Source organism: Trachemys scripta, chromosome 4 (assembly GCF_013100865.1).
Source record: "Trachemys scripta elegans isolate TJP31775 chromosome 4, CAS_Tse_1.0, whole genome shotgun sequence".
In the NCBI taxonomy this organism is placed as follows: domain Eukaryota; kingdom Metazoa; phylum Chordata; order Testudines; family Emydidae; genus Trachemys; species Trachemys scripta.
The window spans coordinates 29,929,917-29,954,796 of record NC_048301.1 but is presented as its reverse complement, the minus strand read 5'-3'; the positions used below and the strand labels follow the sequence as shown (position 1 = coordinate 29,954,796).

Here is a 24,880-nt window from a genome sequence, read left to right as displayed (position 1 = left end):
CAACTTTTGCACTGTTAAACCACCCAGTAGTACTCAGTGACACACAGACCATGCAAAGGTGGTTGGGAAATCTACTGGCCAGTGAGAGAGACAGCCAACAATGCTGTAGCACATGCCAAGTTTGAGGGAGGGCTAGCTCAGTGGTTTGAGCATTGGCCTCCTAAACCCAGGGTTAAAAATTCAATCCTTAAGGGGGCCATCTAGGGCAAAAATCTGTTTGGGGATTGGTCCTGCTTTGAGCAGGAGGTTAGACTAGGTGACCTCCTGCAGTCCCTTCCAACCCCAATATTCTATTATTTGTATCAGCTGACGTGCTCAAACTGTGGGGCTATAAAATTGCAGTATAGATGCTCAGTCTGGCTCCTGAGTTCAGATGTCTACACTGCAATTTTATAGCCTCAAAGCCAGAGCCCCATGAGCCTGAGTCAGCTGACATGGGCCAGCCGAGGTGTTTTAGTGCAGCGTAGCCATACCTGAGTTGCTAAGGAAGGCACTTACTGCTATCCTCTAATTTCTGCATAGAGCCTAATTTCCCGCCTTTCTCCCCTCACAGCATTGTGCTGGGCAGCACGGATGCTACATAAAAAAAACTGAGAACACTTGAAACCAATGGGCCGGATCCTTCCCTCACTTAGACCCTGATTCAGCAGAACAGTTATGCACCTGCCCATTTATAACTGCCTCACTGAATTGGAGCCTTGCACCAGTTCAAATCCAGAGTAACTCTGCTGAAGTCAGGGGAGTTACATGGGTAGAGGTGAGGTTAGAATCAGGCCCAGTATGTAGTGTGCTCACTTTATAAAGAGAACGCCCTTTAATCTGGTGTTTTCCACTGTGAAGTAAAAATGTGGGTTTTATTTTTTTGTCACAAAACAGCAATGCAAGCAGCTGTGGTCAAGCAAACTGCACGGTCTAAGCTCTGGAAATGTAGCAAAGCTTCAAGCTTCACCAGATGTGGTTACTGTTGTAGCCATTAGTACATTTTTTTCTGTCCATCTGCTACCTTTCTGAGTTACCTAAACAATTCCAACTCACCCCAGACACTCAGTCTTTAAATCAATATGAACTCTGAGTTGGGGATAGAGGGAGTTGGCGTTTCCTTAAAGATTCCACATGGTGAAGGTAGCACTTAAAGGGATTTGCTCTGCTTTGGTCAGTACCAAAAATAGTGTAAGTCAGATCTTTCTGTGAATGAAAAGAAGAAGAGAACAGCAGATGTGAGCGCTGCATAGCTGATTGTGCTAGTCACATTTTCCTAAATGGGCTTTCTATTAAAGACCCTCATGCAAGCCAGGCAGTACTAGGGAATGTAGCTTGTTTAGATGTATATCAATGTGTCTTTCCCGGTCTTTTGGCATCTTTGCTAAAAACAGAATGTATTTGTGTCTGGGCAAAGCACAGCGGGAAGCGGAAAACCTGGACTTAAGACACTGACCTGGCCTGATGTGAAATCCAGTCAGGGGAGAACACCCTCTGCTGGTCAGGGACAAGTACCCTCATCTTCAGCCTCCTGGCAATTAGGATAACCATCGCGGCTCTGGGCAAGTCACAGCAACAGGCTGGGAAGGGCCCAGATGAAACCTAACCAGAGTGGTTGGCCCCCAGCCCTGCTACCAAGAGGGGGTGATACGGACTTAGAGGCCGACCCCTCCAACAGGCAATCCCATCCTTAGATGAGAGAATGGGCCCAGACCATAACATGGTGACCTGTTTCTCGTGTGGGCAACCAGGACACATCTGAAGAGAATACTCCCTTATGAATTGCAAATACGCCAAAGTGTGAAGAGAGAGCAAAGCACGGAAGAAAGGACTCCTCAAAATAACAATCCCCATATGAACCAATGGGGTGAAAGCACTAGGTCTGTTGGATGGAGTCAGACCTTGGTGCAGACTCCCTTGGTCAGGCAGAAGGAACTCTAGGTGAGACAATTTTCCTCCAGTGCACTCATGGGGATGTGAAGGCCCATCATAGGAGATGACTACATTTAATGGTAGCTCTGTCTTCCATATTGGCTATCTTGTTTATTATTGGTCAGAAGGGGCGTTACTTTCGGGAGATTATCTGTGAGTAGGAAAACTGGAGACCGGGCCCGCTGACCCAGTCCCAGTGCTTGGGGCAGGTCTGAGACTGGAGGACTAGCCAGGTTAAGAGAACTTGGGAACCCCTTTGAGGCAAGTTTGAGGTCCCCAGGTGACCATCCAGGTCACAGATGGGATTGGTCACTTGGGAATTGCCATTGCCAGGTTTAGAAGCTCTGACTCATGACAGATTTTGTCCGCAAACAAAAGGTGAGCTGGGCCTACGATTAAATTGCTGCTGGGAATGATGAGGTGATACAACCCCAACACATGAGACCGTGCCCCACCTTATACTCCTGGGAGAATGCCTATACTGCATCAATCACTGGTACCCTGGATATACCCGCTAACACTTGACATCCCTTAGACTGGGAGAACAGCTTGTCCCAAGTGTTGGCTCACTCTGACTCGCTGGGCTTCCCTTTGGAGGTCAGAAGAATAATTTACCTCTTGTCCTGAGTGCCAATTAACCACCCCAAGGCTCCCTCAATGCCACTTCCCCAAATTGAAACTCCCTTAGAACCAATTGGGATGGATATGGTGGATCCCCTGGAGAAAAGTGAGGTGGGATACCAGTACAGTCTTGTGATTGTAGGCTATGCCACACGGTACCCAGAGGCCATCCCACTCCACTCTACAAAATGAAGCAGTCACCCCAGAACTTGTGGAACTGTTATCTCCATTAGGGATCCCCTGAGAAATACTGGTGGGACAGAGAACCAACTTTACATCCCAGGCAGTGATGAGCTCCCAAAATCCTAATAACCGGTTCCCTAACAGGTCCTCAGCGGCACTTCGGTGGCAGGGGGGGCCTTCACTCGCTCCGGGTTTTCGGCGGCATTTCGGCAGCGGGTCCTTCACCTAGAGCAAGTGAAGACCCCCCCCACTGCCAAAGTGCTGCCAAAGACCCACTAGGGAACCATGAGGTCAGTACAAGCCCCATGTGCCTATCTCCCTCCCCCACCATCCGACCCCAACCCACTTCCTGCCCCCGACTGCCCTGCTCAGAACCCGCAACCCATCAACCCCCCTGCTCCTTGTCCCCTGACCATCCCCTCCCGAGACCCCCCACCCTAACTGCCCCCCAGGACCGCACCCCCTACCCAACTCACCTCACTCCCTGTCCCCTGACTGACCCGACCCCATCCAACACCACCCCAACAGACCCCCGGAATTCCCATGCCTATCCAACCCCCCCCATTCCTCATCTCCTGACCGCCCCCCCAGAACCTCCGCCCCCTCCAACTGCTCTCTGCCCCTTATCCAACCCCTCCTCCCAGCCCCGGCCCCCTTACCATGCTGCTCAAAGCGGCGGGAGCTGAAGAACTGCCCAGAGCGCTGACGCCGGCGGCGCGGCGCACTGGGGCTCTGCGAGGGGGTGGGGAGCGGGAGAGGGGCCGGGGGAGCCTCCCCAGCTGGGAGCTCAGACGGGCTGGACAGGATGGTCCCGCAGGCCGGATGTGGCCCGCAGACAGGAGTTTGCCCACCTGCCGGCCCCTTTAACAACCGGTTCTACACCGGCTTCTAAATTTAACAACCGGTTCTTGCGAACCAGTGCGAACCGGCTCAAGCTCACCACTGATCCCAGGTGATGCAGGAGCTATGCTCCCTATTGAAAATCAAGTCACTAAAAATCTCCATCTGTCATTCCAGCTGGACAGTTAGTTGAGAGATTCAACAAAACCATGAAGGAGATGTTAAAAAAACAAATTGGGGCTTCTTGTCCCAAGCATTGGGACCAGTTACTCCCTCCTCTTTTGTTTACTATAAAGGAGACAGCACAAGCTTCCATTGGATTATCCCCCTTTGAACTATTATTTGGGAGACAGCCTCAAGGAATATTAGCCCCACTATGGGAGGGCTGCAAGAGCAGGACCCAAGGTATCCAACATGGCCCAGGATGTTATCTAACCCAGGGAGCGCCGCAAGAAGCCAGGAGCTTTTGCTCTTGAAAATCTGTTGAGAGCCCAGCAGGCACAAGAATAAACATACAGCCAGGTGAATGTCTACAGCCCTTCCAAACCGGGGACACTATGATTGCTTCCCAGCACAGAACCTGAGTTGCTAGCCAGATGTCAAGGACCTTTTGAATGGGTTTGTCAGGTTGGCCTCATGGACTACAAGATCCACCTGCCTGGGAGGCAGAAAGAACCTAGGCTTTAACATGGGAACCTGCTTAAGCATTGGAAAATCAGAGTGGGGATGTTAATAGCTCTTTACCTGCCAGAGCCAGGGCTCCAAGTACCCATTTCCCCAAGGCCAGCACAGGTGCAGATGGGTGCCGAACTCCTGTCTGAGCAAAGAGCTCAGGTTTTACCCCTTGTTGAGGCCTTCTCCAATGTCGTTTCCTCTGCACCAGGCCAGGCCCAGCTGATACACTGCCACAGCGAGACAGTCCTCGGTTAGTGATATAGAGAGACCCCCCTCGCACTTATCACAGAAGATGTGGGAAACTGTTTGGGAGTAGATGCAGGCTACACTGGATCGAGGGTAGTCGAGGAGCTCCAAAGTGACTGGCCAAGTCCCATCATGCTTGTCCCAAAATCCGATGCATAGACTTCTGAAAAGTTAATGTGATTTTGACTTTTGATGGATACCCGATGCCACAAGTAGATGAGCTTTTGGAACAGGTAGGGCCTGCCATGGTATTGGCACATCCCCTTGTAAAACACATTGCAAGAAAAAACAACCTTCTCAACACCCTTCCACTTCCAGACAATGCCCTTCAGCTTACACAGAGAATCTGGAATATTTCAACGTTTCGTGGACAAGGCCTCATCAGCAATATGCTGCTACATATTTGGATGATATCGTTATGTACAGCAACCACCTAGAGTCTTTCTCCAGTCCTTGGCTGAAGTGGGTCTCACAGCCAATCTGGCCAAATGCAAACTAGCAAATGAAGAAGTTACTTATCTGGGTTATATGCAGGAAGCGGTCCATTTAGGCTGCTCGATAGCAAAGTGCTGGCATTGGCAGTATGTCCCATTGCTCGAACAAAGAAACAGGTAAGACACTTCCTTGGGCTAGCTGGCTATTACAGGCAATTTCTCTCTGGTTTCACTAGTATCGCGGCCCCTCCAACAGACCTAATAAAAGGTGGGAGTCCAAAGAAGATCCACTGGAACAACAACTGTGAAAAGGCCTCCAACACTGTGAAAAACTGGTTGTACCAGGAGCCAATCCTGTTCAATCTGGATTTCTCAAAAGAGTTCATTTTACAGACAGATGCCTCAGATGTAGGCCTTGGTGCTGTACTGTCACAGGAGGTGAATGGTGAGGAGCACCCAGTCCTGAACCTGAGTAGGAAGCTGTTCCCCAGGGAGAAGGCCTACTCTGTGATTGAAAAAGAGGCACTAGCCATCAAATGGGCCATGAGTCTCTTAGACATCATTTACTTGGTAACCCCTTTTCCTTCATTAGGGGCCACATCTCCCTCCAGCAGCTCAAAAAAAGAAAGAGACACACACCCATGCTATGCAGTGGTACTTAGCTCTCCAATCCTATAATGTTAGGATAGAACATCATGCTGGAGCAAAACACAGCAATGTGGACTTCTTTTCATGGGAAGTGGGGGAATCCAGTCTCTGCACCCTGAAGTCTTTAAACCATGATTTGAGGACTGCAATAGCTCAGACATAGGTTAGGGGTTTATTACAGGAGTGCGTGGATGATTCTGAGATTCTGTGGCCTGCGTTGTGCAGGAGATCAGACTAGACAATCATAATGATCCCTTCTGACCTTAAAGTCTATGACTCTAGCTGGTGGGGGGGGAGCCCAAGATCCAGCTTAGATAGTGGGGTATGTGGTGGGGCAGGTGCCCACCCTGGTCAGGGAGGAGTTAAAAAGCTCCTCTGCACACAACCAGCCCCAACCCAGCACACCTGTGAGGCCTGTGGCACCTAGAGAGGGGTGGCTCCTTAAAAGGGAGGATCCAAGGCCAGTAGGGGGTAGCACTTAAATAGAAGCAGAGCTAGAACCCAGAGGGCTGTGCCTTATAGAGATGGGGCCGAGCCTCTGCCAGCTGGACTCTCCAGAGAGGTCGTGGGACCATTTTTGCTTTCCTTTTCATTAGTGCCCAGGGTACTGAGCCTGGGCTTCTCAGGGGGTAGGGGACTCAGCCCCCTTTCGAGACTATTTACCTTTGGTCTGGCACAGCCCAGGCCGTCTTGTGGACTGCAGGATTCATTTGTTTGCCTTTTCCTTTCTTTTGGACTGTGATCACATCGGGGGAGCCACCTCACTCAGACTTACAGCTGGGAGACTGCTCTCCAAATCAGTGCTACAGCAACACCTGCAGCCAGAGAGGCACTGTGCCCTATATCCTGGGGTACACCTGCTCTGAAGAGCAAATAGCTGGCTCTCCAAATGCTGCACGTATATATTTTTTTAATACAGTAAACTGTATTTCATAAAGCATGAGGCAGTTGCAGCAATGCAGCTATCTGAGAATTAGGTTATCTGTGAATCAGGTTAAGCAAAGAGCTGCTTGGGGAAACTTAACCAAGCAAGAGCAAACCCCAAAAGGCTGGCAGCCTCCCAGCTTTGCTGGCTACCTGCAATATTGTTTTGCAAATCTCTATCAATCTCCTCTGCAGACAGCGTCCCTAGTGACATAGGCACATTTGGCTAAGTTGCAGCCTGTGAGCTGGCCCAGCATTTCATTCTAGCTGCCAAAAATGTGTGTGTGTGTGTATGGGGTTTTTTTTTTTAAGTCATCTCCAAGGAATCTGTCACTCAAGATGCTCAAGAAAAAAACAAAAACCACTCAACATGCTGAGCTCTCTTGCTTACTCAGCTCTGAAATAGCTTCGATTTGAGCCACTTTTCTTCTTGTCCAGAAACTAAATGTATTATTTAGGGTGGCTGCAATTTGAACTGCACGGGGTCTGGCAGTGAGCTTCAGTTTGCTCCTAATCATTAACTCGTGGGATGCATTGTGTAGTTTGTGAGGCTAAAAAAACCTAGACAGAGGGACATGGACTTCTCTTCCTTCACATTTAATGAAGGCATAGTGATGGGATCCTCAGTGGAGTTCTGATCTCTCTTGGGCTAGTTGCTTTACTAATTGCCTCATGCTCTATCCATGTGTTCAGAAGCATATTTAGTATGTGTTTAATTAACTGCTGATCATTTTTCATGTGAAACCACCAGTGTCACTAACATTCACTTTCGTGCAGTTCTTTGAAATGCTAAGGTAACTTTTTGTAGCGTACTTTGAAAATGAAGAAGGGCTGGATAGGTGCGGAGTATTTTTCTTCTAATTGGGAACCGTTGCAAAAAATGTGGTGAGTTAATAAAGATTCTTCAAATCAACCTTGTTTCAGTAGTGTCCCCCAGTGATTGTTAACATTGGTCTGGCAAAAAAACCCTACAGTTACAGGTTCCTGAGGTGTGACATGTATGCCTCAGTCTGCCAAGTACAAGGGTCCCAACTATAAGTAAGCTATGGTTTAGCGATGCATGGGTATAACTGTGTGACATCCCCTTCCTCTGTGTGGTGGTAGAGGTGTTAAACTCTTGGACTTTAAGCAGCCACAGGTGATTTCCTGCTTGCATACAACTCCATCTGGCTCTTACAATACATATGGCCAAATTTTACTTTCTGTTACAACAGCATCAGTACAGAGCATCTCCACTGAAATCAACTAAGGGCTTGTCTACAAAGGCAGTTACACCAGGGTAAGGTACAGTGTGAATTTGAAACACAATTCTTACACTAGAATAAGAGAACCCACACAGGGAGTTACACTGGTATAACTATTGTGCTGTAAATTTACACCCTATTTATAAGGGTATAAGTGGTTGGGGTAGTTTTTTTTTGGGGGGGTGGACTTAGCTTATGTTGTTTTGCAAAGGGTTTAAGCTAAACTGAAAAACACTCTTAAACTGGGATAAGGATGTGCACGCAGGCAGGTATATGGATACAAATGTGTTGGTTTAACTATACTGGTATAATTATACTGGAATAACTATTCAAGTTTTCCTGTGTAGACAAGCCCTAAATTACTCTGGATTTAAGTCAACATATCTACGTAGAACTAGGCTAGGTCTACACTACCCGCCTGAATCGGCGGGTAGAAATCGACCTCTCGGGGATCGATTTATCGCGTCCCATTGGGACGCGACAATCGATCCCCGAATCGACACTCTTACTCCACCAGCGGAGGTAGGAGTAAGCGCCATCGACAGAAAGCCGCAGAAGTCGATTTTGCCGCCGTCCTCACAGCGGGGTAAGTCGACTGCGATACGTCGAATTCAGCTACGCTATTCACGTAGCTGAATTTGCGTATCTTAAATCGACTCCCCCCTGTAGTGTAGATGTACCATACCTACGTAGAATCAGGTCCTCGGTTCTTAAAATGTGAAATGTATTTTAAGTTTCACTGGAATGGAGTCATGTAAACTCTGTAGAAGATTCACTGGACTGGAATGTCTATCTTGTGAGCTGTACATAACTATTCTTACTCATTAGAGAGCAAATGTAGGGCCCAGTTGGCCACTCCTCAGTTAAGCAGTACAGTACTTCACTCTGAGTAGTCTCTCATTTCAGGGGAACTACTCAGCAGGAGTAAGGATAGCAGAATGGGGCCCTTTATCAGCTGGAAACTGAGTGCCTGATTCTGTTACATTAAGGCATTTCAACACTGGCAGCCTAAAGGGGCTTTAACTGTGTGTAAGCATAACTTTTATGCTAGGGTTACCATATCTAATAAATAAAAAAAAAAAGGACCCTCCACGGGCCCTGGCCCCGCCCATTTCCCCACCCCTAGCCCCACCCTTTCCCCGCCCTAACTCCGCTCCCTCCCATTCCCAGCCACGCGGAAAGGGCTGCCCGAGCGCTACCGGCTTCACGGTTTGCCGGGCAGCCCCCAGACCCTGTGCTACCGGCCGGTGCTTCCCCAGCGCAGCTGGAGCCCGGGAGGGGAAGCACCCAGGCAGGGGCGCAGGGTCTGGAGGCTGTCCAGCAAACCATGAAGCCGGTAGCGCTTGGGCTTTGGGCAGCTCCTGTGCCTCCGGGCCCTGCGCCCCCAGCCGGGCACTTCCCCTCCCGGGCTCCGGCGGCGCAGGGTCCGGAGGCACGGGGGCTGCCCGAAGCTGGTAGCGCTCGGGCAGCCTGGCTCTTAAACAGAGCCGAAGAGTCNTTTGGGCAGCTCCTGTGCCTCCGGGCCCTGCGCCCCCAGCCGGGCACTTCCCCTCCCGGGCTCCGGCGGCGCAGGGTCCGGAGGCACGGGGGCTGCCCGAAGCTGGTAGCGCTCGGGCAGCCTGGCTCTTAAACAGAGCCGAAGAGTCGGGGAGGAGCAGAACCGCCGCGGCCGGAGGCTCTGCTCCTCCCCTGACTCTTCGGCTCTGTTTAAGAGCCAAGCTGCCCGAGCGCTACCGGCTTCGGGCAGCCCCCGTGCCTCCGGACCCTGCGCCGCCGGAGCCCGGGAGGGGAAGTGCCCGGCCGGCGGCTGAAATCCGGAGGCAAGGGGGCTGCCTGAAGCCCATAGCGCTCGGGCAGGTTGGCTCTTAAACAGAGCCAAAGAGTCAGGGGAGGAGCAGAGCTGCCATTTTCCCAGACATGTTCGGCTTTTTGGCAATTCCCCCCGGACGGGGGTTTGACTGCCGAAAAGCCGGACATGTCTGGGAAAAAGAGGACGTATGGTAACCCTATTTTATGCCTACTTGAAGACGCCTTTACACTGCCAGAGTGGTGTAAAGGGACAGAAGTGTAACTGAGGCCTTGTCTACACTGGTGGCAGCGTATAGGGTATGCATAGCTACATGCCACAGTGACCATCAGGCTGCGTCCATGCTGCAGTGAGTAGCTACATGTAGCAATGAAAGGCTCAGGCACTAGGGAGGCAACAGGGAAAGGCTCTGGCAGCTCCCTACTGCCAGAGCCTTTCCCCGCTCCTTGAACGTTTCTCTCCATCAGGATGGAGACAGTGGGACACTACATTACTAAAAATAGCACTGCTTGGGCATGTAGAGGACATACCCACCGGGTTCAGGTGTTTCTTTATTCTCCTAAGTAGTGTCAGACCCTCTGTACTGCTATTTATACCTGGGCTAAGGGTAGCGCACAGTGTACGGACTCTACTACACAGCGCCAGAGGCATAGCCTTAGGATCAGGCCCTGACGATGGTTCTTTTCCCATCAGTTCAAGGGAACCAAAAAGCAGATCTTCCTGAAATGAGGGCTCCGCAGGTCTGTTTGCAGCGTAATTCCATTTCCAATTGTTTATGAACAAGGCACACAGGGATACAGTATTTTTGTACCATAGTACCAGTATTTTTGTACCAAAAAAACGTGTAGGAAGGGAATTCTTGTAAGTAGTTTTTTTTTTTTTTTAGTTTTTTTTTTTTTTAAGAAGGGGGAACTAAAACAGGTTTTCTGAACTTCCTCGTGCCATGAAGCAGCACATTACGGGATATTTGGAAAGCCACCAGCAGGGCAAAGGATGGACAAGTTTACTTTGTTGACTTCAAAGCATGTCAAGCAGTTTTAGGTGAAGACCACTCCAACTGTGACTGAATGGCCAGTGTTCTTGACAGAGATTTCTACTCAATCTGCAGTCAAACGGGCCAGAGCTATTGAGTGGGCTACATAAATAATTGATAGGGACACTCTCTGGTTAAAAACGCATTCAATTTCTTTTGCCTACAGTGGTTAATAATACTTTATATTATGAAAATGGAAAAAACATTTTTTTTTTAAATCTCATTTTACTTCTCATTAGTTGTGCTTTATGTTTACATTTTGCATTTCTCTTAGTTTGAAAAATGACCATAGACCAGTCACTTTCACTCTCTGGTTTGAATGCACTAGCATAGTGCTGCAATTCGAGCTGGTCAACAGTTGATTGTAAAAAGATTTTGTTTTAAAAATATATATATATATATATAGGCATGTATCAAGTTGGACTAACTTTCAGTATTTTGACTGATTCATCTAGAAATTCCCAATGAAAATATTTGTTTCAAATTGAAATTTTTGTTTCTCAAAAATAGAAAATTGTTTGACATATTAGACTCCTTTTTTTGCCACCGACTGCAAGAAAATGGATGATGTCTAGGTTTGGGGTTTTTTTCCCTTTCTTTTCCTGTTTTTTCCACTCTAACTTTTCAAAAATTCCTCAACTTTGGAATAGTTACAAAGTGACAAAAGGAAACTTTGTAACTCTGCTGTTCGGTAACTTTTCCAAAGTTGAGGAATTTTTGAAAAGTTACCGAACAGNTAATGTTAGTTCAGTTACTTATGTTCAGGTCAAATTTAGTCCAGAATTTAGGTTTTGTAAGCAAACTTTTTCCAAAACCAAAAACCTATAGCAATTTGGAATTTCAAAGTTGTTTCTATTTTTTTTGAAGGGTTCAAAACAGCACAGTTGTGTCTTATTTTTTCAGAAAGGTTCACAATTTTTTTTCAGAAAACAAAACAAAACAAAAAAATCAAAATTTCCTATCTTTTTTCTCCCTTTTGTGTTACTCTGTCCCATGCAATAAAGGATGTCCGAGATGGTTTTCTTCTTTATTGTGTTCCTCTTTCCTTCTGTTTTTCTCTTTTACTATTATATAACTTTTCAAAAATTCCTCAACTTTGGAATAGTTACAAAGTGACAAAAGGAAACTTTGTAACTCTGCTGTTCGGTAACTTTTCAAAAATTCCTCAACTTTGGAAAAGTTACCGAACAGCAGAGTTACAAAGTTTCCTTTTGTCACTTTGTAACTATTCCAAAGTTGAGGAATTTTTGAAAAGTTATATAATAGTAAAAGAGAAAAACAGAAGGAAAGAGGAACACAATAAAGAAGAAAACCATCTCGGACATCCTTTATTGCATGGGACAGAGTAACACAAAAGGGAGAAAAAAGATAGGAAATTTTGATTTTTTTGTTTTGTTTTGTTTTCTGAAAAAAAATTGTGAACCTTTCTGAAAAAATAAGACACAACTGTGCTGTTTTGAACCCTTCAAAAAAAATAGAAACAACTTTGAAATTCCAAATTGCTATAGGTTTTTGGTTTTGGAAAAAGTTTGCTTACAAAACCTAAATTCTGGACTAAATTTGACCTGAACATAAGTAACTGAACTAACATTAAAAGACAATACTTCTAAATGTTTGGGTGAATTTAGTGTGCACAGAAGCAAAGTGCTAACAGTACTGACTGTAGCCACGCATGATATTGGCAAGAGCTGAGCAAGCTTCCTCTTGTACAAAAGTCTGCTAATGCACGGCTTAATCTTGACTTGCCACTAAAATGGACGTTTTGTTGATGCGGAGAATCTCAATAGGGAACTAACTAAACCCAACAAACCTGTTTCTACTTGGGATCTAATTAGGACAGGAATATAGATGTGGAAGGCCAGAGCCCCTTCTGTTAAAATGTAATTCCTGGATTCCAAGTCCAGAAGGGACCATTGTGATTATCTAGTTTGACCTCCTGTATAACACAGGCCAGAAACCTTCCCCAAAATAATTCCTGGACCATATCTTTTAGACAAACATCCAATCTTGATTTTAAAATTGTCAATGATTGACAATCCACCACAACCCTAAGTAAATTATTCCAATGGTTAATTACCCTCACTACCAAAAATTTATGCCTTATTTCCAGTCTGATTTTGTCCAGCTTCAATTTCCAGCCATTGGGCCATGTTATACCTCTCTACTAGATTGAAGAGACCTTTATTAAATGTTTGTTCCCCATGTAGATACTTATAGGCTGTAATAAGTCACCCTTAACCTTCTCTTTGCTAAGCTAAATAGATTGAGCCCTTTGATCCTATCATTATAAGGCATGTTTTTGAATCTTTAATCATTCTCATGGCTCTTCTGTGAACCTTCTACAATTTATCAACCTCCTTAGTCTCACTGAATAGCACCTTACTTCATGAGTGGTCCCAGTGAAGTCCATGGAACTATTTGTGGAATAAGATGCTATGCAACCTGAGGCAGGGTGTCAGGATGGGATTCTTTGTTTTTTCCAGCATGGCGCTGTTAGGTACCTACATCCATATTTATTATGTGGCCTGATTTTTCAGAGGTACTGAGCACCCAAAATCTTAATTAATTTCAATGGAAATTGTGGGTGCTCAGCACATTTGAAAAATCATGAGAATTAGGTAAGTGCCTGTATATGGATCAAGGTGCCTAGCTTTGGGCATCCTGATGGGAAAATGTTGGAATTCATCTTTGTGTCGTTCTTAACCCATGTGTAGAAGGAGGTTAACAATTAACGTTTGTAATGTGCTTTGAGAGCCTTGTATGAAGATGCTTGGACCTACAAAATACTATTACGTAGGTTTCCATTAAAATTAGGATATGGTATTTTATTATTAGGTGCCAGGGTCACAGTCCCAGAGATTGAAGCCTTCCATTTGTCCTCAGACCAGATACAGCACAGTCAATGACAGTGAAACCCTCCTTGTATCACCCTCACCAGTGTGCCTCAATTCACGGCCCCAGAGGGACCGCTGTTAGGGTGAGAAAGTAATTCAGGCTCCAAGGGCTATTTGTTTTTTGCCGTTTCTGCTAAAAGCTCCACCTGTGAGTGCTGGCACCGGTGGTGGGTTTTCATGAGATGAGCACTTATTTGCTGAGAAATGGACGACCACCAGCTTATTCCATATGGGCCACTGATGAGCTCTCAGAAGTGAAGAGTTTCTAGCCTGAAAACTACCGAAGAGAACTGTCTCAGGGAGCTGATCGCTGGTATTCAGGGCAATATGCTTCAAAAGAGGGTTTCAAAGAACAGAACAAAAATGGAGAACAAAGACCCTACCTGAATTAATAGCATGTAGGTGATACAGAAATAAAGGCGAGGGAACCTCTAAAGACTCAGCATTTAAGAGAAGATTCATTTACATATTATTCACTCTTTGGCTGCTGGAACATGTATTGTAAATGTTACTATTCTATCATTTTCATAGTGCCATGGTGCTTTACAGATCAAAATAAATAGAGAAGGGCTCTGCTGTAAGGCATTTCTCAGTTAGACTAATGACAAAACAAACTAGTTAACCAAGTGAAAGCATGAGGTAGGACAGAGGAAACCAGTAAGTGAGAGGAAGTGCTGTGCTGACCATTACTTGTCCCTACACCACAATATACTTGAGAACCACTAGGCTACTTCCTAAATCATGTGTACCTGGAAAAGGTAGATCAAGTAGTGCACATTTTTTTACAAGGAAAGACTGATTGATTGTTCATAGGATGGACTTCCCTCCCTGGGCGTATCCAGTGAAATCAGGTTGGAGCTCATTGCTATCCTTCTTATCCAATTTTATTTTCAGTTCTTTCCTGTAATTCTCAGAGAGCCTATGGGGCAGGAACCCTTTGTCCCCTACCCTATCCAGCAGCTTCTTTGATCACCCATTTTCTTTCCCTCCCAATCAACTCTTGCACTGAGATCCAAGAAGAAACTTTATTTTTAAATGAATGGATGTTTATCCCACTAGTGCTTGACATGGTCTCTGATAACGGAGGGTATATCCTTTCCCTGCCCTTTTCACCACTTCTCTTGGGTCTACCATGAAAAAAGCAATATGTGATCATGTAATTAAAGCCTTTGTGCACTGATATATACAAGGGAGCTGATTTAATGTTAGGTGAGCAACCTTAACTGTAGCATTTCCTGCTTTTTTTTTCTTTCTTTCTGCTGACTCCTTCACTCTGCAACCTTTATGTTCTTCTAATCATGTGCTGACTGGTCAGTTTGGGTTTAATGCCTCCACACCAGGGGTGGGCAAGTTACGGACTGGGACTGCATCCGGCCCTCCAGATGTTTTAATCTGGCCCTCAAGCTACCGCCGGGGAGCGGGTTCCGGGGCTTGCCCCACTCCAGCCTTGGACAGGGGTCGGGGGCTTGCCTTGCTCTGCGTGGCTCCCGAAAGCAGCAGCATGTCCCCCTTCCAGCTCCTAGGCATAGGGACAGCCAGGGGGCTCGCATGCTGCCCTCACCCCAAGTGCCACCCCCGCAGCTCCTATTGGCCGGGAACCACAGCCAATGGGAACTGCGGGAGTGGCGCCTGAGGACGGGGCAGCGTGCAGAGCTGCCTGGCTGTGCCTCCGCATAGGAGCCGGAGGGGGGACATGTGGCTGCTTCTGGGAGCTGCTTGAGGTAAGTGCACCCCAGAGCCTGCACCCCTGACCCTCTCCTGTGCCCCAACACCCTACCCCACCCCTGAATCCCTTGGTCCCAGCCCAGAGCACCCTCCTGCACCCCCAACCTCTCATCCTCAGCCCTACTCTAGAGCCCCCAACCCCAATCTGGAGCCCCCTCCCGCAACCTGAACTCCTCATTTCTGGCCGCACGCCAGAGCCCTCTCCCCCAGCCAGAGCCCTTATCCCAACCCCCGATTTTGTGAGCATTCATGGCCCACCCCTGCTCCACACCAATAATTATACTGAGATGTTTGTACTCTGCACAAGATCATCTGTGATCAGATTCATAGATTGCTAGGCCAAAAGGGACCATTGTGATCATGTAGTTTGATACCTTGTATTATACAAGCCACAGGATTTCCCTTAATTCCTGTTTGAACTAGCCCATATCTTTGGATTTTTTCCTTAATCTTGTTTTAAAAAATCTCCAGGGAATCCAGCATGGCACTTAGTAAATTGTCCCAATGGTTAGTTACCCGCACTGTTCTACTCTAAATTTGTCTAGTTTCAACTTCCAGCCAGTGGATCTTATACCTTTGTCTGCTAGACTGAAAAGTTCTCTGTTATCAAATTTGTGTTCCCTGTGTAGATATTTATAGACCTGTGTGGAGAGATTCAAGTGGTGCAGAGCAGTCTAGGGCTATTAATCCTATAAGAGCAGCCATGCCTCACTCCAAACCCTGGATCCATTAGCCCCAAACTTAGGGAAAGTTCAGATCTAGACCTAAACTTTGCAATTTGCCCTTATTTCTAGAATAGGCTGAACCAACTCACAGATCCAAACACCCTCAACCTTTTGAGGAAGTTTGGATCCAGATCCACACTTTGCAGTATGGGCCTGTGATGGAGTGTACTCCCCACATTGGCCCTCAGAAAGCTGAATTAGGCCAGATGGGCCCAATCCAAGGGAGAGATTTAGCCTAGGAGGAGGCCACTAATTGGAAGGAAATTCATGTGGGAGGAAACAGACAGGGCTTACATAAAGCCAAGAGACTGGCAACAGCTGCAGCATGGAGAGTGGCAGTCATTCCCTTCCCGAGGGAACGAGGGCTAGCAATCCTGAGACCTAGTAGGCCCTAGGAGAGATGGGTTTGACTAGAATGAATGGAAGTAAGGTAGGAAGTAGTCCAGGGGTGACAGCAGTAAAGTCAGGGAAGCTGCAGACCTTGACTGCTTGGTAAAAATCCTGGGCTGGAACTCAGAGAAGAGGATGGGTCTGGGTTCCCCTACCAACCACTGCAGAGAGGTACTGCATGGGCAGTGAACTAGAAGACTGCCTGAGTCACTGCAGGAGTGACAGGGTTAGGGCAGTGGGTGTGAGGAGTGCTGGATGCCGCTCGAGCAGAAAGACTTTGGAGGACATCACCCTGCCCTCCCCTTATCCCCCCCCCCTCCAGAATGTGACTCACAATGTGACCTGGTTGGAGGGACAAGTTGCAAAGCAGCTATGCTGCAACTGTGTGAGCAGGAGGTGAGCTGCGGATGGTGGAAGAGAAGAAAGGGGGTGCTGAACTGGGCAGAGCCAATCCCCAGAATTGCCTAAAGGGGGTGCCACCCTAGTGTGAGTAGTGAGCCCTGTGACAGGGCCCATCTAATGTAACCCTAGTCTGTCACCTCTTCTACTGTAGTTTACCACAATCCTGATTAATCATTATTTTGAGGTCTAGGACTGGAATTTTACGATTAAAGCTAGGAGAAATGTTTTGGCCAAAAAAATGCAGTTTTGGTGACACCAAAACATTTCTTGCAATTGAGTTGATTTTGCTGAATTGTTCATGTTAAAATCCCCCTAAAAACTATGAGACAGCCAAAACATTTTGTTTTGACATTTTCTAAACTAAATGTTTCAATTTTTGGATTCAAAACTACTACTTTTCATTTTGAAATTTCCTCCAATTTTATGAAAATTGAATAAGAAACACTTCATTTTGACCCGAATGAAAAGTTTCATTTGAACCAAATCTCTTTTACATTTGTCAAACAAGTTTTTTAAAAATAGTTTTTTTGGATCAACCCTACAGAATTTTTTTTACTTTTCAGAATTGTCAGTGAACAAACAAACCAAAAAAAAATAATCAGTTATTTGCACAACTCCACTTACTATCATGTGACATGAAGCTAGTTATAAAGAAACATATGGTGCAGTAGTTACCTTCTATGATAGTCAAGGTGAAGGTCTGGACTCAAATTTGTTTTAACGTGGTTGGCTGTGAGGTATGCCACAAATGTATACGTCCTCATTCTCTGCTAGCCTTTGCATGGGTTACAGATAAAGCACCCTCCTCGTGTTATCCCCACTCAGCCCCTTGCTTACAACTGTACTCTCTCCCTAGGTTTGTAATTACCATCATTCTCCATCTAATTCCAACAGTGCTGTAACATCGGCTCCATAAGGTCTTAGCTTTCTCCCTGTATTGGATCTGATACTCCTTGAAGATAATATTACAGCGTTTGACGATCTCACCCAGACTTGTGTGCTTCCGCCACAAAAGCTGGCTTGTCCTCATTTGCAGTCTCCTGGTATTTGATGCTTTTGGTAATCTGTTCTCATCCTTACAAGTGATGTTTGACAGCTGTTGCCTCTGTCTTTCTCAGTAGCATGTTGGCTGACTGATGCCTGCTCTTACACCAATTCTAAATCTGTCTGAGCATCATTTTCTTCTAGGACAAGGAAAGCATAGCAAAACTCTTGTGTTTCTCTCTCTAGATGTAATGTAAGATTCAAGAGAAATGTACATGCGATAATTTATTATAAAAGGAACAAATCAGTTAATCAATTCTGACAAACAGCTTATTTCAAAAATCCAAAATCAAGACAAACTGTCAAAATACTATGTAGGACTTTTTTTGACTTGTGTCCATTCTTAAGATCTGATGAGTCTTCTCAGTATAACTGGTGCTGGCTAATGAACAAAACTGAAGTTCATTTAGTGCTGTAGTTAACTGGTTAGTGTGAGTGTATACTACTGCCCTCTCCTGGTTGGAATTGGAATAGTTTGGCTGTGTGTCATGGACCCTATACAGCTAACCATTGACAGGTTCTCATTCAGATCAAGTGATAAAGATCTGTGCTTCTGCAGCCAGACAACATACACTCTCTTTCTCTGCTCTAGCTGGTCTTCGTGTATATTACAAGTGACAGCCCAAAGTCCTAGACAGCCATGAGTTTTGCATTATTTTTACACAACTGAAGACCAGGACCCAAGTCTGCACGGGCTCACTGCCCTTGTCAATGCCTTTGACTTCAGTGAGGTTGTATAGGTTGTAAATTTGGCTCCTTAATGGTAAAGAAATGAGTTGCAGTGGTGACGTGTATTTATTACACTGTTACCATGAGACAAAGCAAATTACCATGGTATTTCCAACAGAGCTACCATGCAATCCTGCCAAAGAAGACATGGTGTTTTAGTGTAATTATTATGCAATTAACTAATCCATGTTACAGTGCATATTCATTGGTATGTGTTCCCAGCAAGCTGCTTGAATTCCCCTCAGCAGAGGGGCGAGGGGATTTAATCCTGATTTGCAGTAAGAACTCAATACAGAGATGTGGTGCAGGCAGCTCCAGGGTTGGCTTTTCACATTTACATTGCAAAGAACAAAAAGTCCCTGTTGGCCCAAACAAATATCTCTGCCGAGCTGGGGGGGGGAAGGGGGGGGACAGGATGTCACTTCAGAAAGGCTGGAGATAAAAATCATCTGCTGTGTGTGAGGGCCGAGCAAGCGCCGGCTCACTGGGGCAGGCTGCATGGCTCCTTACACTTGGCAGAGCAAAGGGAATTCTGAAGCTGTTCACCGCTTTTTCCTCTCCCTGCTCTGCGCAGCTACCTGTGGAGTCTGCTGTTAAATGGCTGGGTTAAGCCCTTCCACAGCCTGGCATCTAGGTCCTGTGACTGCTGCACGCAGAGAAGAAGTCAAGTGTTGCTACCGTGTACCGTATTGACTAGCATGGCATGGGGGTCCCAGCAATTGGAGCTGGAAAAGAGCTGTTATGTCACCCACTCCACCCCTCTGCCAATGCAGGATTTGACTCTACAGTGCTTTCTAGAATTTAAAATGTTTAGCTTTCAGAGGCTCAAGCAATGGGGCTCCTAGCCCTTCCCTGGGGAGGTTATTCCACAGTCTAATACAGAGGTGGGCAAACTACGGCCCGCGGGGACCGTCCTGTCCAGCCCTTGATCTCCCAACCGGGCAGGCTAGCCCCTGGCCCCTCCCCCACTCTGCCCCCTCCCCCACAGCTATGCCGCCGCGCTCTGGGCAGCGGGGCTGCATGCTCCTACAGGGCAGCGCGGCAGCGTGTCTGGCTCTGGCCGGGTGGCGTGGCTGCCAGATATGCTGCTCTGAGCAGCATGGTAAGGGGGCTGGGGCCAGGGGGTTGGATAAGGGGTGGGGGATCCCAGGGGGCAGTCAGAGGACAGGGAGAGGAGGGGTTGGATGGGGCAGAGGTTCGGTGGGGGGGGTTAGATAAGTGTGGAGTCCTGGGGGGCCTGTCAGGGGGCGGGGGTGTGGATAGGGGTTGGGGCAGTCAGGGGACAGGGAGCAGGGGGGTTGGATGGGTCGGGGGTTCTGAGGGAGGCAGTCAGGGTGCGGGAAGTGGGAAGGGGCAGATAGGGGGCAGGGGCCAGGCTATTTGGGAAGGCACAGCTTTCCCTACCGGCCCTCCATACAGTTTTGCAACCCCGATGTGGCCCTTGGGCCAAAAAGTTTGCCCACCCCTGATCTAATAGATCTCATGGGCGGGAAGTTTCCCCTATGTCCCTTTCTTAATTTTCCCCATTACTTGCTCCTCTTTGCACCCCCCTTTACCACCCTAAACCATCCTTCTTGCTTCCACTGCCTATAGCCTGGCTGTAACTGAGCCAAGCTATGCATGTTCAGCTCTTTTATTTTTACTCATCAATCAGCCCCTTCAGGCCCCTAATCTGTTCTGTTCTGTTCTCAGATCTCCCTGCAATTTGACATTACCTCTCTGGTAATAAGGTGCAATATTCCCAATTGAATTGTATTGGAACTGTACAGAGAGAGACCTGCCCAATTCCTATCCCACAATGTGATGACTCTGCGCATATGCAGCTACAAATTGCATTTATCTTTTCTGGTGTCCTATTGCATTGCAAGCTCATGTCTAATTTGCAGTTCACTCTTGCCATCAGGTTTCTCCCAGCAGTCCTGTTTTCCACATTCTCCTCTCTCATTGAACTGTTTTCAGTTTCCATGTGTTAAACTTGCATTCTTCCACAATGAATTCTGCCTGGGTTTCTAATCTCCGACTCCAGGCTGCTTTGTCTTTGTCTTCTGGCCCTGCTGGTATTTGCATTTCTTCCCAGTTTAGTAACTTCTCTGGATGTCATTAACATGATGTGTGCTATGCTGGATCACTAGTCGTGAACACTACATCTAAAAACACCAGTCCCTGCAATATGCTGCTTCACACTTACCCTCACCTTTATAAATATGCCACTGACCATTAAATCAGGCCCTGATCCTGCAGTATGTAGCAGACGGGTGGGCTAACACAGCTGCATGGAGCTCCACTGAAGTCAGTGGGACACGCACAGGCATAGCAGCAGACTGCCTGCATGCTACATATTAAAGGACTGGGGCGTTGTGCCTATCCATCTGTTTTTACAAGGCCAGAATGAGGCCTTGGAGAGCAATGGGCTAGATTTTCAAAGGGATTTAGGTACCTAAGGAGGTGGACACTTTTGAAAATCCCAGTAGGTGCCAATCTGAATCTTTAGGTCCCTGAATATCTTTGAAAATCTGGCCCTTCCACAACACAGATAACAATGAACATTGCCCTCTTTTCACATCAGTTTTCACTTTTTATTAGCAAGGTTCAGGATTCCAGGCTTGTTTGTCTGATTTTTAATCCACATATTTTGCTTCTTCTGACTTCCTTTCTTCCACTAATTATCATCATCTCCCATGTGTTTCCTTGGCTGGTATCTTCATGACTAAATTAACATGGGGATATTTTGATACTAGTTGTTGCAGAGAAAAAAAAGGAGGGGAGGAAATATAAGATTAATTGTATTAATTTGCCACAGCTTTTTAATTCATTTTTTTTCCTTTGTACTTCTGCTTAAAGGACACTGTCTGATTAAGCATCATCTGCTGTAGTTTTAAAAAGAATTTCCTCACCTGTGTGACAAATAATTTTATATTAAAATTGAAAATGTGTAAGTCTTTCACTTATCCCTATCTGTGCTGTTTGTCTTGTGTTTCTCTGTGCTTGGATAATGAAAATGGACTGATCAATATCAGGTTCTCCTGCACTACCACAATGTAGCAACGTTTAGGCTTTGTAAAAGGTTGCTTTGACAAAACCTGAATTCGGGGGCCAAGTGTGCTGCATTGACTTAGTGCCTTTAACAGGAGACATTCAACTAGTTCAGGTCTGAAATGTGACCTACTTTACAATGTGCCCTAGATACTAAGAGCTGTATTTTCCCTTTTTCTTAAGTAATACCAAACCAAGAGAAAAATAGAGCCAGGTTAATTTCAGCGCTCAAATCAAAAGGATGAAATTCATACTAAAAGAAATAGAAATTTCCCAGAACCATGTGATTTTTATTTTTATTTTTTGGTGAAAACAAAGTGATCTTTTAAAAATAAACAAATACAGAGGGGCCAGTGGTGGGAATGATGATAAAACCTAGTGCTTTTCACCAGTAGGTCTCAAAGTGATTTACAAAGGAGGTTAGTATCATTATAGATAGGGAAACTGAGCCACAGAGGTGCGGTGACTTACCCAAAATCATCAGCAGGCCAGTGACAGAGCGAGGATTTGAAGCCACGTCTTTGAGGCCCAGTCCAGGACTCTATCCTTTAGGCAACACTGCTTATGAATACAGGCTTTGATCCAGCAAAGCACTTTAAGCACATGGGTAGTCCCATTTACTTGGAAGTTGAGCATGTGTGTAAATTCTTTGCTGGATTGGGGCCAGGGGCCGGAATCAACCTTTGCTTCAGGGTGGTAATCTGACTGCAGTAAGATAATAGCAAATAGGAGTAACCTTTCTCTCTTCCTCCTCCTTCCAGACCCCTATTTAGGATCAGAGCCTCGTTCTTAACAATGCATCCACTTCACTATTCTCACGGTTTCTATCGGGCTAAAAATAAGCAGCCAGAAATAACGAAAGCTAATGAGAAGTAGCGATTGCACCCTCTCCCCAGCACTGCCCCTCACACTGCATTCCCCCACTTCTCAGCAGTCTCAACAAAGGTGCACACAGTGGAGGTCACTATTATAAAACTAACAGCTGCCACCTGAAGGGTGGCAAGGACTGACACAGTTTCTGTCTTTACTTTCTCACTTGACAAATGTTCCCTTTCCAGTGGCTTCTGACATCAATGTAAGCGCTGCAAACATCTTGGGCCTGGCTCTTCCCTGCCGTGTACCTTGTGTAGTCTTTACACCAGTGCAAACTAGGTCTGAGATGACACTATTGGTGTACTTGAGTGAAGAATTCTCATTGGGTAATACGTTACATTGCCTTTACCCAGGTATAAATGACCACACAAGGTGCAAGTGGAGTTCACTGCTCAGTGTGCATAACCCCCCTCCCCTCCCCCCGGTGCCTGATTCGTGGAGTGTGAGTCTCTTCTGCTCAAGCTGTAGCTACTCATAGGTGTGTGTGTGTGTGTGTGTGGGGGGGGGGTATTTATTTATTTTTAAAGCTCTGGAGTTTCCCAGTTACATCCGCAATGTTGTTTAAGATTGTAGCTGTCACACAAAAGAGGGAAGAATCAGGCCCCTTGTCTTTCTAGTCCCTGAGCTCCCTCTAGTGCTCACACATACACATTGCAGCCACTCACTTCAGCTCTCTGGTTTAGTAGCATGTGAGAGAGGCGTTCCGCTGGTGCTCTTTGGGTCCAGTCTTGCAGTCTCTGGTGATCTGTGCTGACCCACTCTAGCTTGATGAGTAAGCTTTTTAGGATTGACCTCTTTTTCAGTTCACTCTTGGTGAGGAAACTTTGTAAATAAGCGCGCACCCTTACTCTGACGTAAATTAAATTGTGCACAAAAAGCACTGAGGCCAGCTCCTCGAAGGAGCTGCGCTCCTAAGCACACCACCCCCTTCTCTCAGGCTGTTTGTTGCCATGGTGTTAACCAAAGGTGGGGAGCATCCCCACCCCACACACCTCCACCCAAGCTATACTGTGGCTGTGGTGTGTGCTCGCTGAACCCTGTCACCAGCATGTGCAGGAGTGGGATTTCAAATGTCAAACTTTGCAAATACTGTCCCACCTGCTCCTAGCATCGGCAGAGAAATGTAATTACAGAAGGGGAGAAATCTCAGAGTTACAGGTCTCAATTTTTGCTTAGGTCAAGTATCTGAGAAGACCTAAGGTACAGAAACAAGGCTTTCAGGCTAAAATCAGACCTTTCTAACTCACTATGTCTTACAGGTGATGTACTCCTTTAGCTGGGCTTGGGTTGGGTGCTAATCATTAAAGCTACTGTTTGATGCCAGAAATCCTGAGAAAGATACAGATGCAGGCTGACCCTGAGGCATTCTGGTGGCATGAGCTGTCGGGGTCCCTTGCTCTCTTTAAAAATACAGTATAATGAAGTGTATTTGGCATTCCTTAAAGGTGATTTGATAGCCTTGGGGCTCCTATTCTTCCAGTGTAGAGGACAAATACCTCGTTTTAAAGTCAAGGGCGTCACTCAGATCCTTCAGCTGGTGAACCCCTGGAGACTGAAATCTTGGATCCACAGAGGTACAGCATGGGGCAGTGCTAGCTTCTCCCCAGCCGCTGACTATGTGCCTCCACCTTGTTCTTTAGGTGCCAGCACTGGGAGGATGGGAGCAGGGTAAGTCCAAATACCACCAGCCACCAGAGCAGAATACCCACCAATGTCTAATGTGGCTGGAACCCCAGAGGTGAATTTATAGCTCAAGCTAATCTTATTTCGGGCAGGAATTGTCGTTTCCTGTATGTTTGTGCCAGTGCCTAGCACAATAGGGATCTGACTTAGTTGACTTGTAGGCACACAATAGAACTGTTAAATAATAATAATCTCTAGTCTGATGCCAGTCATGTAGTGTTGTGTGTGTGTGTGTATTTACACTTCTTCACAACAAACTGTTGCTCTTCACTTCTGCTTAAACTTGTGTTGTCTCAGTCCTGTCACAGATCCTGGTGAAGAAGACAATGATGAGACGCGGTCATCTCAGTCCATCCCTCTGCAAAACTGCCTTCCAGCACCTGGCATCTGTGTCCTTGATAAACTCATCAAAACGTGCCCAGTCTGGCTTCAGCTGAGCATGAATCAGGACAGGGCTGGAGAGATACTCAGCAAAGAAACAGCAGGGGTAAGTCTACATTTGTCCAAAACAATTTCAGTTCAGACAACCATATTTCCTGCTCCTCAGGGGAGATGGATAGCTGTGATGTGTTTTGTTTTTTTCATGTGAAAGCATTTAGCAGTTTTTGGTCTTTGTTTCCTTTGCCCATGGTTGTTGGCTACTCTTATGTTCGTGAGATAGACATTTCCATTCTCTCTAGAGTGGTGGTGTATGTGAAAGAGAAGGCTTATACCTTTGATTTACTTAGCAGTTGGTGTCTGGGAACAGTTTTCCTATTTGTTTCATAGCCCTGCTTGTGCTTTCAGATATCTCCATACACACTCTGTAGTCTGATG

At 46.4% G+C, this 24,880-nt stretch overlaps 1 protein-coding gene across 1 annotated transcript in view; it reads left to right on the top strand.

The window, feature by feature from the left end:
* Nucleotides 1–24,880, top strand: part of RIN3 (Ras and Rab interactor 3) — a 107,292-nt gene that overhangs the window by 11,384 nt on the left and 71,028 nt on the right. Inside the window, exon 2 of the mRNA XM_034769578.1 lies at nucleotides 24,362–24,551. Coding sequence (XP_034625469.1) covers nucleotides 24,362–24,551 — 190 coding nt within the window. The remainder of the gene's footprint in view (nucleotides 1–24,361; nucleotides 24,552–24,880) is intronic.